Source organism: Anabrus simplex, chromosome 11 (assembly GCF_040414725.1).
Source record: "Anabrus simplex isolate iqAnaSimp1 chromosome 11, ASM4041472v1, whole genome shotgun sequence".
Lineage (NCBI taxonomy): Eukaryota > Metazoa > Arthropoda > Insecta > Orthoptera > Tettigoniidae > Anabrus > Anabrus simplex.
Window position 1 is genome coordinate 3,362,878 of NC_090275.1, and position 13,327 is coordinate 3,376,204.

Here is a 13,327-nt window from a genome sequence, read left to right on the forward strand (position 1 = left end):
TTAAATGATCTCCTATGAGCACACTTAATGTTTCATAACACCAGATCATGTACGGGGCACTGTCACTAACAAACACTATAACTGCGCAGAGCTTCTAAAACAGCACAAGAATAGTTTGTAGCATTTCCTGCATCAAGATAGTTCACAGAAACAACGTGCAGCTCTCTTTCCGATCCGGCTGGGACTTGGAATATGATAAAAACACAACGGCCCATTCTATCTGTAGTTTCCCCACTAGAGCCTCTGCTGTTCTTTTCTGGTGGTCAGATGCAACTTCTAGAAGAGAAGAAAGACCTCAAATTGTAACAAAATAATTTAAAATTACTGGATCAATTGGGTACGGGTAAGATAGATCGATATGGAAATCGCACTCAAATTTGGTATCTTTCAATTTTGCGCGTGGTTTCGAAGTCGTAATACGTAAACCGTACCCGATCAATGAAATCAAAACATACCCGGTAAATATACTTCACATAGAGTCCTCACACATGGCAGCTCTTCATTTGAAAACTCAGTACTCCAGGCTCTTAGCTCTTTGCTTTCCAGCTTTCCCAGAGGTATATTTGCTTTGGCAAGTACTTCAACTGTGCATTTCGAGAAGTTATCTCTGGAAATTTTTCGTCGTTTACAACTATCTAACTGTGTAAGCACAGAAGATTGCTTTCTTTGAGACGTACTAGCAGCAGGGGTTGAACTTTGGTTATCGCATCGCTTACCCACGTGTTTTTCAGATTTAACGTGTTTCACAATGCTATCTTTTTTCCCCACCCAACTCGGCAATTACAATAGTTGCAAAACACTGTCGATGAATCTGTGGCAAATAAACCATCCTTTGTATATTGCTGAGCCCTTTCGTGAGCAGTTTTTGTCATGCGCCCCATAACCTAAACGATCACTCGACTTTCTACTCTTCACTAGTTTCAATTTTGAACAACAGGAAAACAACGCTGCGTCTCTCTCGTTATTTCCGTGACACTCGATTTACATTTTGATAATAATCGATACAGATCTTATTCCCCTTGCTATTCCCATTGTAAATATCGATTAAAGTCAGCAAGCAGCAATCGATCGGCTACTTTTCTTAATCAATCGGAATGGTCGAAAGATTTATGCATGTTATTTTGAGTATTTCCGACGATTTTGCCGAAATACGTTAATTTCGCCAGTAAAATAGCACATTTTCACAGAATTTGCACTAAAATCGCATATTCATACTAACTTCGCATTTTGGGTCACAATTCGCATTTTGTTGCACTTCTAATTTATGCGTAAAAATTATTTTATTCCACATTAGAATTATAGTAGGCTTTGATTCAGTACAAGATTCAAAAATACACATTTATTGCAAATGCGATTTTTTCAGGTCCCTAGATATTTAGGATGCAGCTCCAGCATTTGCTTGGTGTGAAAATTGGAAACCACGGAACTGAGCAAGTCTCTCAACCTGGGTGTGAGAGGGAGAGTACAGAGCCCATCTCTCGCTGTATCCAGGCACATGATCATGTCTGGCGCAGGTCTTTCTAGCTGGTGGCCACATCTGGTACACAGCCTCCTGTGAAATTACACAACAGGGTTTGTTCAAGGTTAACGTCACTCCACATGAACATCGCCTAAAGTGATGTTGATGAAGCTGGGAACCAGAACTCTTTTTACAATTTTGCTTTACGTTGCACTGACACAGATAAGTCTTATGGTGACGATGGGATAGGAGAGCGCTAGGAGTGGGAAGGAAACGGCCGTGGCCTTAATTAGGGTACAGCCCCAGAATTTGCCTGATGTGTCAATGGGAAATCACGGGAAACCATCTTCAGGGCTGCCGTCAGTGGGGTTCGAAGCCACTATCTCCCACATACAAGTTCACAGCTGCGCACCCTAACTCACCCGTCGTAACTAGGAATGAGCTTGTCAAGGCTGAGGAGAGAGACTGTATTATCCTTGTCTCCTCATCCTTTTTACCCCAAAACGTGCTTGTCTGACTTCACGTTCAGGTAATTACGGTAGCCAACTCACCAGGTAAGGAATGACAAGATTCTTATGGGTTCGCAGGAGATAATCCAACACCTTGGGCCGAGGAAGCTGCTCCACCTCCATGATATCCTCGGTAAACATTTTAAGCCCTTCTTCGGGATGACTGTCCAAAATCCAGCCAGCAAAATCGAAGATCAGGTTGATATTGTCCTTCCCTAAAACAAAAAGATGAACAATAGGGAGCAAATCTCTCCAGGATACAGTGCTCTTTACACAGGTTCACTAAGTGAAAAGGACTAATCTAATCCCTAGCCCAGTTCTCTGAATGTGACATTATATGTAAGTTGACAATTCCAAAAGAATTATAGAAAATTAAGGAAAAGCATAAAGATTATAGAATAATGACGACAATAAACAAGAAAGGAAGCATTTCTATCACATACTCTCTCTGTAAAGAAAAGTGAAAATAGCACAAAGATGAAAATGAGTTGATCACAATAGTAATACACTATGCTTTATTTAGCAACAGTGTAGCAGATATTTTCATGTTACTTGTTAAGGCTACTGCAAAGAATTTGTTTATGGTTTTCATTTCTTGGCAACATGCACTAGCCCCAGCAAGAAGTGAAGGTGATGATCATCACTCATTGTTATCCAAGTACAGTAAGTAGGAACTAAGAGCAGACATGTTAGCTGAATCATAGGAATGAAATAAGAGCAGCAGACTCGCTTGGAGACTGTGATGAAGATGCAAAGTGTGACCAAGAAACATTGGATGCTACAAATAACAAAGACGGAGGCGATGCTGACTTGCTCCCAGAGTTGGCTATGCAGTTCGACAGCCCTTAAGATGGTTTTCGCGTTTCCCATTTTCAAACTAGGCAAATGCTGGAGTGGTGCCTTAAATCAACGTCACAGTCACTTCCTTTCCCATCCCATCGCTGCCATAAGACCTGTGCGAGTCGGTGCAATAGAAAAAGTAAAAAATTTGAAAATGGAAAACGTTACTGGCTGATACTTCCCAAGAAGAGGTCACATTCATGTTCTGATGTTTAAAGTATTGAGAGAAAGTGCAGCTCACAGCAGGTAGTTGACAGTGTACATTGCAGTATTCTCTAACAGAGTAAACAACAGTGAAACAACTTTCATATCCACAATCTGAAATGATAAAACTGGTCATAATTGTGCACAAATACAGCAATGTTCACACTTAAGCCATGTGAAAAACAGACAACTGGTTCACTAATCAATTGAAGGTTTCCTGATCATTCTCTAGTGAATTTTGACATAGGGCCGGTTCTACCACCTACTGGTAAAGTAGCGCGTAATTTGCACTCCGCGTAAAAGGATGTTTCCGTCCGACCACTCCCAGGTAGCGCTATCGGCAGCATAAATCGTCGTTACGCGGCGCGTAATTTATCGGCCACTTCGAGGGCCCGATAAGACTTTACCTGCCGGGCAAGTTCTGAGAGCTGAACATTATTAGCTGTATTTCTGGTGATATGCAACTCAAATTAGCTTAGTATACTGAAAAAAGCAGTATACTGTAACAGTGATCGATATTGTATTGCAGGATTTTGAACATTAATGCTTCCCTTTAGTTGCAACGGTCACACCAGCCTCTCGCATCGGTAGCGCAGGGAACACATTTTATACGTCAAGCTTTCGTAAAGGATATAAAATCAAAATCTATTTGGAAATCATATCAAATGGGCTTTAATTTTTTACTTTTTCAGTTTTCGGACACGAGATATATATTACTGTATGTATCCCGCTTAACACAAGCGTTTTCCTAGCGTAATGGTTAACACGCTCCTTTCGTAATACGAAGTGTGCAGGTTCGAGTCTTTATTATGACGAATCTTTTTTATTTCCATTATTAGCGTTGTGTTAATCTGTATGCCTCTTTTCGTACGTTCTGATCACAATATTATGTCTATTAGGAAAATTGCTTTATATGTATGCTACTTATAGCAAGTGATGTTATGATTAATAGCACATAGGACTGTCGCCCAGGTAGCAGATTCCCTATTAGTTGTTTACATAGTCTTGTAAATTATTTCGAAGAAATTGGAAACTATTCCATTCCCGAATTCCTCTTCCTATGAATGGATATTTATCCCGATTAGTTCTTTACATTTACAGTACCTTCCTACTTTATCTTCATAAAGTTAAAAATTAAAATGAAATGCTTTATCAATAAATGGAAGCATCTGGAAATAAACGAGGTCAAGAACTAGTTGCAAACAGAGCATCGCGGAGATACTTAATCAATTGACAGAAGCCTGCAGATAGAATGCTCAAAGGCAGTAAGTCCGTAAAGAAGATGTGTGTGTATATATACGTATATGGAAGCGCGTAAAAGAGAGTTAAGAACAATGGCAGGGAACGAAAATGCATTTTAAAATGTAAATTAGAAATACGATGAAAACCTGCGTACCTTCTGTTACGGAGCGAGCGACTTGACCAGTCTACTACGAGAATACTTTTCAAAAACGCTGCCTTACATGACAGGTTATAACTGGCGTTAGAAAATGTAATCTCGAGATTTTAATCCCAATTAGGTATTGATATTGAAGATCATAGATTATAATCACGAAAGCTTGCCATGAATCGTTGTCCATAACTCTTAAGACTTCCTTTATTAGGCTTTTTGGTGATAATCAGCAGACCCAAGCACAGGGAAATAAGACAATCGAAATGGGTTTCATGCATCTGACGATAGATAGCACCACCCTCGAAAGCGAGAAATCGCTGAAAATCAGTCTAGCCAACTTCGTATATCGGTGTCTAGCTCCAGGTAGCTACCTAGCGCTTGCGCGGAGGTGGTTGGACGCAAACCAAAGTACCAGCCGATTTACACCTGCAGGTAGTTTACCTCCCGGGCAGCTGCCAGCCACTTTACCAGCAGATGGTAGAACCGGCCCATACTCGTATAAATTAACAACAATCTACTACAGTGGAACCTCAATTCTCCGTTTTAGGAGGAACCACAGAAAAAAAAAAGTAAAACACAGGAAAACGGAAAATCCGGGAACAAATGAAAACCATGAACAATTTGGCTAAACATCACAAAAATAAATATGTATAATTATAATATCTTACACACACTCCCAGCAGGTAGCAGGTACGGACCTTCTTCGGAGGCAGCCCTACCCAGGGAGTGGCGCCCCTGCCTATGCGAGTCCCAGAGCACACCGACCCGGTGTGTAACATCTGGTATGGGTCCCAGCTCAGGGTTACGAGTGAAGACCTCAATGGCATCTACGACGGAGAAGGTGGACTTTGGTATGGTGGAGATGGCAGAAGGAAAAACCCGTAGAGTCTGTACTCAGGAGCGGCTACGAAAGGCGCCTGTCTCCATGTTAGGGGCGGCTAATTTTGAACCGGGCAGTAGGTATAAAATGCCTTTGGGTGTGGCGAGCCCATCGTAACAATAGCCTATATGGATAAAGCAGTATAGGTGCCTCGGAAAAGGTTAGGGCGTCCCCTGCTTAAAGCGATGCGCAGCTCTTCAGGTGCTGGGGGAACTGTGAGAAATGGGCAACCAGCACCAAACTACATCAAGATTGCAACAGTAAATGTCCTGACAGTGACAGGAATGACAGAAGAACTAGTTGACTTTATGATAGAAAAAGATAGGACTGTGTGAGACCAAGAAGAGGGGTACGGGGGAGATTCCTCTGAGAGAATGATACAGGCTGTATTACAGCGGAGGTCCTGAAGCAAAAAATGGAGTGGCCATCATACTTAGGAAAGAAATCCAAGAATATGTGGAATATACAAAATGCATCAGTGATAGGATGAGGGTGATGAGACTCCAGTTTGAAAATAGCAAGAAAGATCTATTTCAGTTGTATGCTCCACAAACAGGTTGCATAGATGAAAATCTAGAGAACTTGTTAGAGGAAGTGGAGAGACACAGAGAAGATAAGGAAGCGCTGTTGATGGGAGATCTAAATGCACAAGTTAGAATGGAAAGACAAGGAAATGTAGATGATGTAGGGCCCTTTGGATATGGAAATGTAAATCCAGAAGGAGAGTTGTTGGTGGATTTTTGCATGAGGAACCAAATGATTGTTGGAAACACCTGGTTTAGGAAGAAGAACAGTCAGAAGATTACAAGGTATGGCTGGGGAGACAGACGAACAAAGACCATGATTGATTATATAATCATAGGGAAAGAACACCGGAAGAACCTTTTAGATGTTACAGCCTTTGGTGGAGATCACATAGTTGTGATAGAAAAATTGAAAGTGGGAAGAAAGATTGAAAAACCCCCATTAAGAAGAGAGAAAAGAATTAAAGTATGGAAGTTGAAGGAGAAAAGCGTACAAAAAGAATTTCAAAGGGAAATAATACCCTTGGTACCCAGGACAGAGGTGGGGAATGTTGAAGATGAATGGAAAAGATTTAAGGAAGCACTGGTTGGATGTGCAGAAAAGGTGCGTGGTAGAACATCAGGAAATGTGAAAGACAAAGAAACACACTGGTGGAATGATAGGGTAAAGATTAAAGTGAAGGAAAAGAAAATGGTATGGAAAGCATGGAAAACATCTAAGACTGAAGAAAGTAGAAAATACGAGGCGGCAAAGAATTTCACCGAGAAAGTAGTGCAGGAAGAAAAGAGGAAAAGCTGGGCCTTATTCACACAGACATTGAGAGATGATACGCAGGGCAGCAAGAAATTACTGTATGGTATCTTAAGAAACAAAAAGAGAGATCAAGTAAACACCAGATTTGTGAAGGATGAAGGTGGCATAATTTTAACAAAGCCAAAAGAAATAAGAAACAGATGGAGAGAGTATTTTCAAAAGTTGTTGATCATAAGAACTGATGACAGTCATTCAATGGACAACCAGGAAAGGCAATCAGTTGAAGAAATGCATAAAGAAATTACAATGAATGAAATTGAAATGGCAGTAAGAAAGATGAAGAATGGGAAAACTGCTGGAATAGATGAAATTTCAGTGTTGATGATAAAGGCAGCTGGAGCTGTAGGACTGCAGTGGACATATCGAGTTCTCAGGATTGTCTGGGAAAATAAGGAGGTCCCTGAGGATTGGCAAAAAGGAATAATCATCCCAATTAACAAGAAAGGCGATAAGAAAGTATACTGGAAAGTAGGATAAGGTTGAGGGTTGAAAATCAGATACCGGTACAGGAAAAGCAGTTCGGTTTCAGAAGTGGAAGGTCAACAATAGAGCCCATTTTCATTATGAAACAACTAATGGAAAAGCAATGGGAGTATGGGAATGATATGGTGATGACATTCATTGACATTGAAAAGGCATATGACAGTGTCCCCAGGACTAAAGTTTGGGACAGTCTGGTGCAAGAAGAAATTGGACAGGGATTAATAAAAATGATCATGGTAATGTACAAGGAATGTTGTAGTTGCGTGCAAACACAAGTTGGCAGGAAAAGTTGTTTCAAAATCACTAGTGGGCTGAGACAGGGAAGTGTTCTATCACCAATCCTGTTTACAATAGTAATGGATGACATCATGAGAACAGCAAAAGCAGCATATGGAGGAAGAGAAATGAACATGTTATTTGCAGATGATATTGTGATTTGGGGAGAAGACGACAAGAAGGTTCAAGAACAGGTTGAATGTGGTGAATGGCAAGATCGAAGAATGTGGATTGAAAATAAATGCAGAAAAGAGTAAAACTCTTGTTATGACTAGAGGGGAGAAAGAAGGGAAAGGTCAGATTAGACTTGCAGACAAGCCCCTGGAAGTAGTGGAAACATTCAAACACCTCGGGAGTGAATTAATGGGGAATACTCGACTGGATGCTGAGATTAGCAAGAGGATTCAAGCAGGAAATTGTTTCTATCATAGTGTAAGAAATATGTTATGGGACAAAGATGTGCCAATGGAAGCAAAGGATACCATGTACAAGATGTATTATGTACCCATAACAACTTACGGAGCAGAAACTTGGACAATGACACAGAAGGATGAGAGTCGAATACAGGCAGCCGAAATGAAGTTCTTGAGGAGTATGATACAGAAGAGTAGAAGAGACAAAGTAAGGAATGAGAAAATCCGGGAAGAAATTGGAGTGGAAAAAATGAATGTAGAATTGAGAAGAGCCGACTAAGATGGTTTGGGCACATAATTGCATAATATGAATTTCATTATAAAGCCTGCATTGTCGTACGTATACTTAAAAGGTATGGTCAAATGTCCCACCTTTACAGCACTATAAAAAAATTTATTTAATTATTTAAATAACATTTAAAAATAACAGAACATGTTTCATCTATTTTGTAGACATCATCAGCCGAAAAGTTTTAAGATTAAGAACAAAGGACAAGGACAAAAACACATTAAAAATAATTCGGACTGTTGAATGCGTCAGTTAAAATGTTGAAGAACATACTGGATTGTTATATGCACAACACTTGAATACCGTTAAAAGTGAAAATGAAAATATTGAACACATGAGATGGTTCAATAAAATTGGTAATAGAGTCCTTCTTAACGTGATGATGCTGTTTTGACATACAGTTTGCCGAGGCGGCGGTAGAAACTTGGTGATATGGAGCACAATGTTTAGTTCCAGTAGAATGAAGATAATTGTTAAACGTATGTTAAACATGCGTGAGGGTTCCAGTAAAATGGTATTGAGGCGGGAACGGCACTCTACTGCACATTCTACTTATGAAATCACGATCAGATATTCTGCCTACTTTTTAAAATCAAGAATTGTTAACTTAACATCATCACGCCAACAAGACGAACTCAAAACCATTTTACTGGAACCCTCACGCATGATTAACATACGTGTAACAATTATCTTCATTCTACTGGAACTAAACATTGTGCTCCATATCACCAAGTTTCTACCGACGCATCGACAAACTGTACGTCAACACAGCATTATCACGTTAAGGACTTTCTTTTTTTTACAATGCTTAGTAAAGCTAAAGGTTCCACCTATTCAATACGTTATCGTAATGGTCTAATATTTTCCATATAAAATAGGACTTGTTGTTTTAAAAACTGGTTAAATGGCAAAAAGTAGATTCTTTTATCAATTTTACATGATTCTATTGTACATAAGGTATACCAAATCATAGACTTTGCCAATTATATATAAAATAATTTTAGATGCACTAAATAATATTGTATTTTTCAAAAAAGACATGTTAATTTGTATACTACAATGGGCCTATGCTATTTAGCTATATTTTTAATGTTTTTCATGTAAGAATAGGACTTGCTATTGCATATTTTTAAATTTTTGAATGTTCCTTGCTATAAAAAACTCAATGGCTGATGATGGCATAGTGGATTGCCGAAACCGGTACCAAAGATGTATTTTATGATAAGTTAAATAAATATGTGATGTTCTAAATAGACCATTACGATAACGTATTGAATAGGTGGAACCTTTAGCTTTACTAAGCATTGTAAAATCTTGAGTCAATACGGACAAAAAATGAAGTTTTTAATACTAAAAAAGGACTTTCTTACCAATTTTATTGAACCATCTCATGTGTTCAATATTTTAATTTTCACTTTTAACGGTATTCAAGTGTTGTGCTCAGAACATTCCAGTATATTCAACATTTCAACTGACGCATTCAACAGTCCGAATTATTTTTAATGTGTTTTTGTCCTCTGTGCTTAATCTTAAAACTTTTCGGCTGATGATGTCTACAAGATAGATGAAACATGTTCTGTTATTTTTAAATGTTATTTAAATAATTAAATAAATTTTTTATAATATTGTAAAGGTGGACCATTTGACCACACCTTTTTAAGTATATTGGGCACATAAAGCGAATGAGTGACGAAAGATTGACAAAAAAGGTGATGGAAATGCAAATGCAAGGAAGGAGAGGCCGTGGACGACCACGATTGAGATGGAAGGACACAACCCAACGCAGTATTATAGAAAGAAACCTGGACTGGGACACAGTGGTGGAAAGACCGAAGAAAGTGGAGAGGAACCATATTTGCCTACAGCTGGATAAAAGGAAATGATGACACACACTCCCAAACAAAACCAAACCACAGCCGTAACAATAGGCCTTTGCCTGTAAGCGACCGCTGCTCAGCCTGGAGGCCTGCAGATTACCAGGTAACGCACGGTCAGTGTAATAAATCCTCTCGGCTGTAATTCCTGGCTCTCTAGACTGGGGTCGCCATCTCACCATTAGATAGCTCTTCAATTAAAGGTAATCACGTAGAACGAGTGGACCTGGAACAAGCACTCACGTCCAAGTAAAAAGGCCTGACCTGCCCGGGAATCAAACGCGGGCAGGCAAGTTAGATCGCAGGGTCGGCTTCAAATATTAATTACCGGTACGCTAGTTAGAAATCTCTATATTTTACATTTAGTTTTACCGGGGAAACTTCGTCATTTCAGCAACTTTGATCGGCCAAACTCTTTGAAAAATCTAATAACCCCAAGCCAAACAACAATCGACCACAAGTAGTTTTAACGCTGATAAAAAAAAGCAGATTAGATACAAAAAAAAAGCCCAATATGATGGCAAAATCCATTCTTTCTTTAATCTTCTATTGTAATTTGGTCAACGGTACACCGTTCAGTTTCTGGAAATCTTGTACCCTGGGTGTGAATTAGGCTTACATTGACTTAAAAGTTATGTTGAACTCTGAGAATATGGTTTTGAATGTAAGTAGCGATTCTCAAAAGTTGTTGAATGCATTATGTTCAATTCTGCCTATCACTAATCACAACATTGGAAAGAGAAAAAATAATCAAATCTTAATAAATTATGGTTATTTGTGATCTTGAGCTCAGGTGGAAAGCACGCTCACTGCAAATGTCAGTACGAGTACGAAATGATACAAACTTTTTAAATGTAACGTTACACACACACGTGCGCGCGCGCACGCGCCGCGAGTGCGGTATTTGTGACAGTTTAATACAAAAACGTAAAATTCTCAGTCGTATATTAGGACCAAAACAGTAACAGGCAATACCAAGAACTCCCATGGCTTTATGTATGTTAGGTGCAACACGATAATATTAAAATACTAGATTTGTGTTAAGAAGGAACAGTTTCGATTCCTGCCTGAAAGCCCAGTGGTTATACAGTGCTCTGAGGGAAGTGCCAAAAACCTGTTTGGCGATACAATAACAAAAATTTTTAAAAAATTAATATCTAACATTGAACATAATGTAGACGTTTTACAAGTACGAATATTTGACGAAACTCATTCCATCTTCAAGTACAGCTGTCGAGTTGCACTCTGTCTTTCCAATTGTCATGGCCACACGCTGCTTTATGATTTCCAAGGATTCTCTAAACAATACCACCGAATGCGATGCTAAGATGGTTCCTTATGCAAGTTAAGCTTTTCCAGCACAGTAACAGTACGTGCTCTAATTATCGCAATGATACCAAAATTGATAGGTATGCCACAGCTGTCCTTTCGCAAGATACAGTTTATTGAAAAATGCTTGAACGAGGATTTAGTGTTGAGACCGAAATATCTGGACGGTTGATCCGGGAAATCGTTTCTTCGAGGAACGGATAATGCTGGATTTTTTAGCAATTTAATTAAGATGTTCGTGGGACCATACAATTTGAAGGAATAATCCGGGAAAACGTAGTTTCCAGGAACGGATAATCAAGGTTCCACTGTAGACTATCACAATAAGTGCATTTCACTAACCCAAATGTTGAAGGTACTGGAGCGTTCTCTCAAACCCGTGGAGAGTGGAATCTGGCTGATCAGCTTGTTTCTGGAGCAGTTCAAGTGCCTTACGATGAAGACCTTTTGTTTGGTATAAGATGATCAATTCACTGTACTTCTGATACTTCTTCAGCGTCTTCTCTGTTTCGTGGAGATGACAATGGTTTAACCTCAACAAGGGAGCCACAAGAGCATCATTCGTCTGGAACAAACAAAGGCTGAATTAAAGAAATACAACTTCCCATTAAGAGATGTGTTCATAGGGTCATGCAGCTGGTCTTAACACCTGAACAAGTGTTATCTTCTCAGTCTCTTCTGTCCATACAATGCCACGCTCCATATGTATACTTAAAGACAGCAAGGCCCTCCTTCCTTGTGTTAGTCTGCACATTACATCTTTCGTTATTCTATTACCCATGAAACAATATTCACCCAGCTTTTATAAGAGTTTCCTTGAACTGACATTAGTTTCCTATACTGCTTGTTCTATATAAACACTGAAAAGGAGAAGGATAAACTGCAGCCCTGTCTCACTCCTAGAAATAAGAGGACAGTGCTCACCTGCAGGTAGCACTTGAGGAGGGTGGTGTCGATGATCTGAAGCAGCTGTTGTGTCGTCTTATCTTGTATGCTGTTGCTGTTGTTGGTATTACAGTTACGGTTCTTGGTATCCTTCATCAGCTTGTGCCGCACCTAGAAATAAAACGCTGTATGATATCACTACTTTATGCAAAGTCGTACAAAGTGTTAGGATTTTTTAAAACGTAAATAAATGGTAATTTTGAACAAAAAGGAATTTAAAATTCAGAGATACATTTCACAATTGAAGACTACATCACATACAGTCTGTTTTCATAACCATCTTAGCTTGACCTAGCATATGTACCAGCAGTGTATGGCCATGGTGGTGGTGATTACTGTTTAAAGTACCCATCTACAGGCAGGCTGTTTTACTGTAGCACAACGTTGATCAGTTTTATGAGCTTTCGATACTGTAGGCACTCTGGGGTCCTTCTCCCTCTTGTCTTATTCTTCAAGTGATCGCATCATATTCACATTCTTCCTTGTCGATACGGACCGATGACCATGCCATCGCCAGTTTACACGATTAAACATGTTGGCAATGCTCGGCGTTGATACGGACTAAGCAATTCATGATTCTATTATCATGGAGTATAACCAAGAAAGAGCAGCAGCAGTTTGAGAATAAACTTTATAGAACAATATTTGACCCACAGTTCGATGCTATCTCCCACAGCTGGCAGAAAAGATCTAATTATGAGATTTACACCCTCTGTCAACAACACACTATAATGGGTGTGATAGAATCCAACAGACTGCGCTGGGCAGGACGTGTACTGAGGATGCAGGACAACAGAGCACCAGTAGATCTATACAAGGGATCTCTCAATAGAAAAAGACCTTCAGGAAGACCCCGAAGAACCTGGAAGGAGCAGATCAATGAGGTATGTCGGATCGGACCCTCCAAACTGATAACAGGGAAGAACGGGCTCCAGATTGAAAAGGATGGAAGAGGATTGAGAGACTGGCACGGGAACTTCACGTTCCTCAGAAACCTACGGAGTGAGTCGAGTGTGTATTATAATAATAATAATAATAATAATAATAATAATAATAATAATAATAATAATAATAATAATAATAATTTGCTTTATG

The 13,327-nt window shown here is 39.4% G+C and overlaps 1 protein-coding gene across 1 annotated transcript in view; it reads right to left on the bottom strand.

The window, feature by feature from the left end:
* Vps39 (vacuolar protein sorting 39) overlaps window positions 1–13,327 on the bottom strand; it is a 219,032-nt gene that overhangs the window by 93,574 nt on the left and 112,131 nt on the right. Inside the window, exons 9-11 of the mRNA XM_067155478.2 lie at window positions 12,212–12,343; window positions 11,630–11,852; window positions 2,011–2,183 (exon numbers count right to left, since the gene is read on the bottom strand). Coding sequence (XP_067011579.1) covers window positions 2,011–2,183; window positions 11,630–11,852; window positions 12,212–12,343 — 528 coding nt within the window. The remainder of the gene's footprint in view (window positions 1–2,010; window positions 2,184–11,629; window positions 11,853–12,211; window positions 12,344–13,327) is intronic.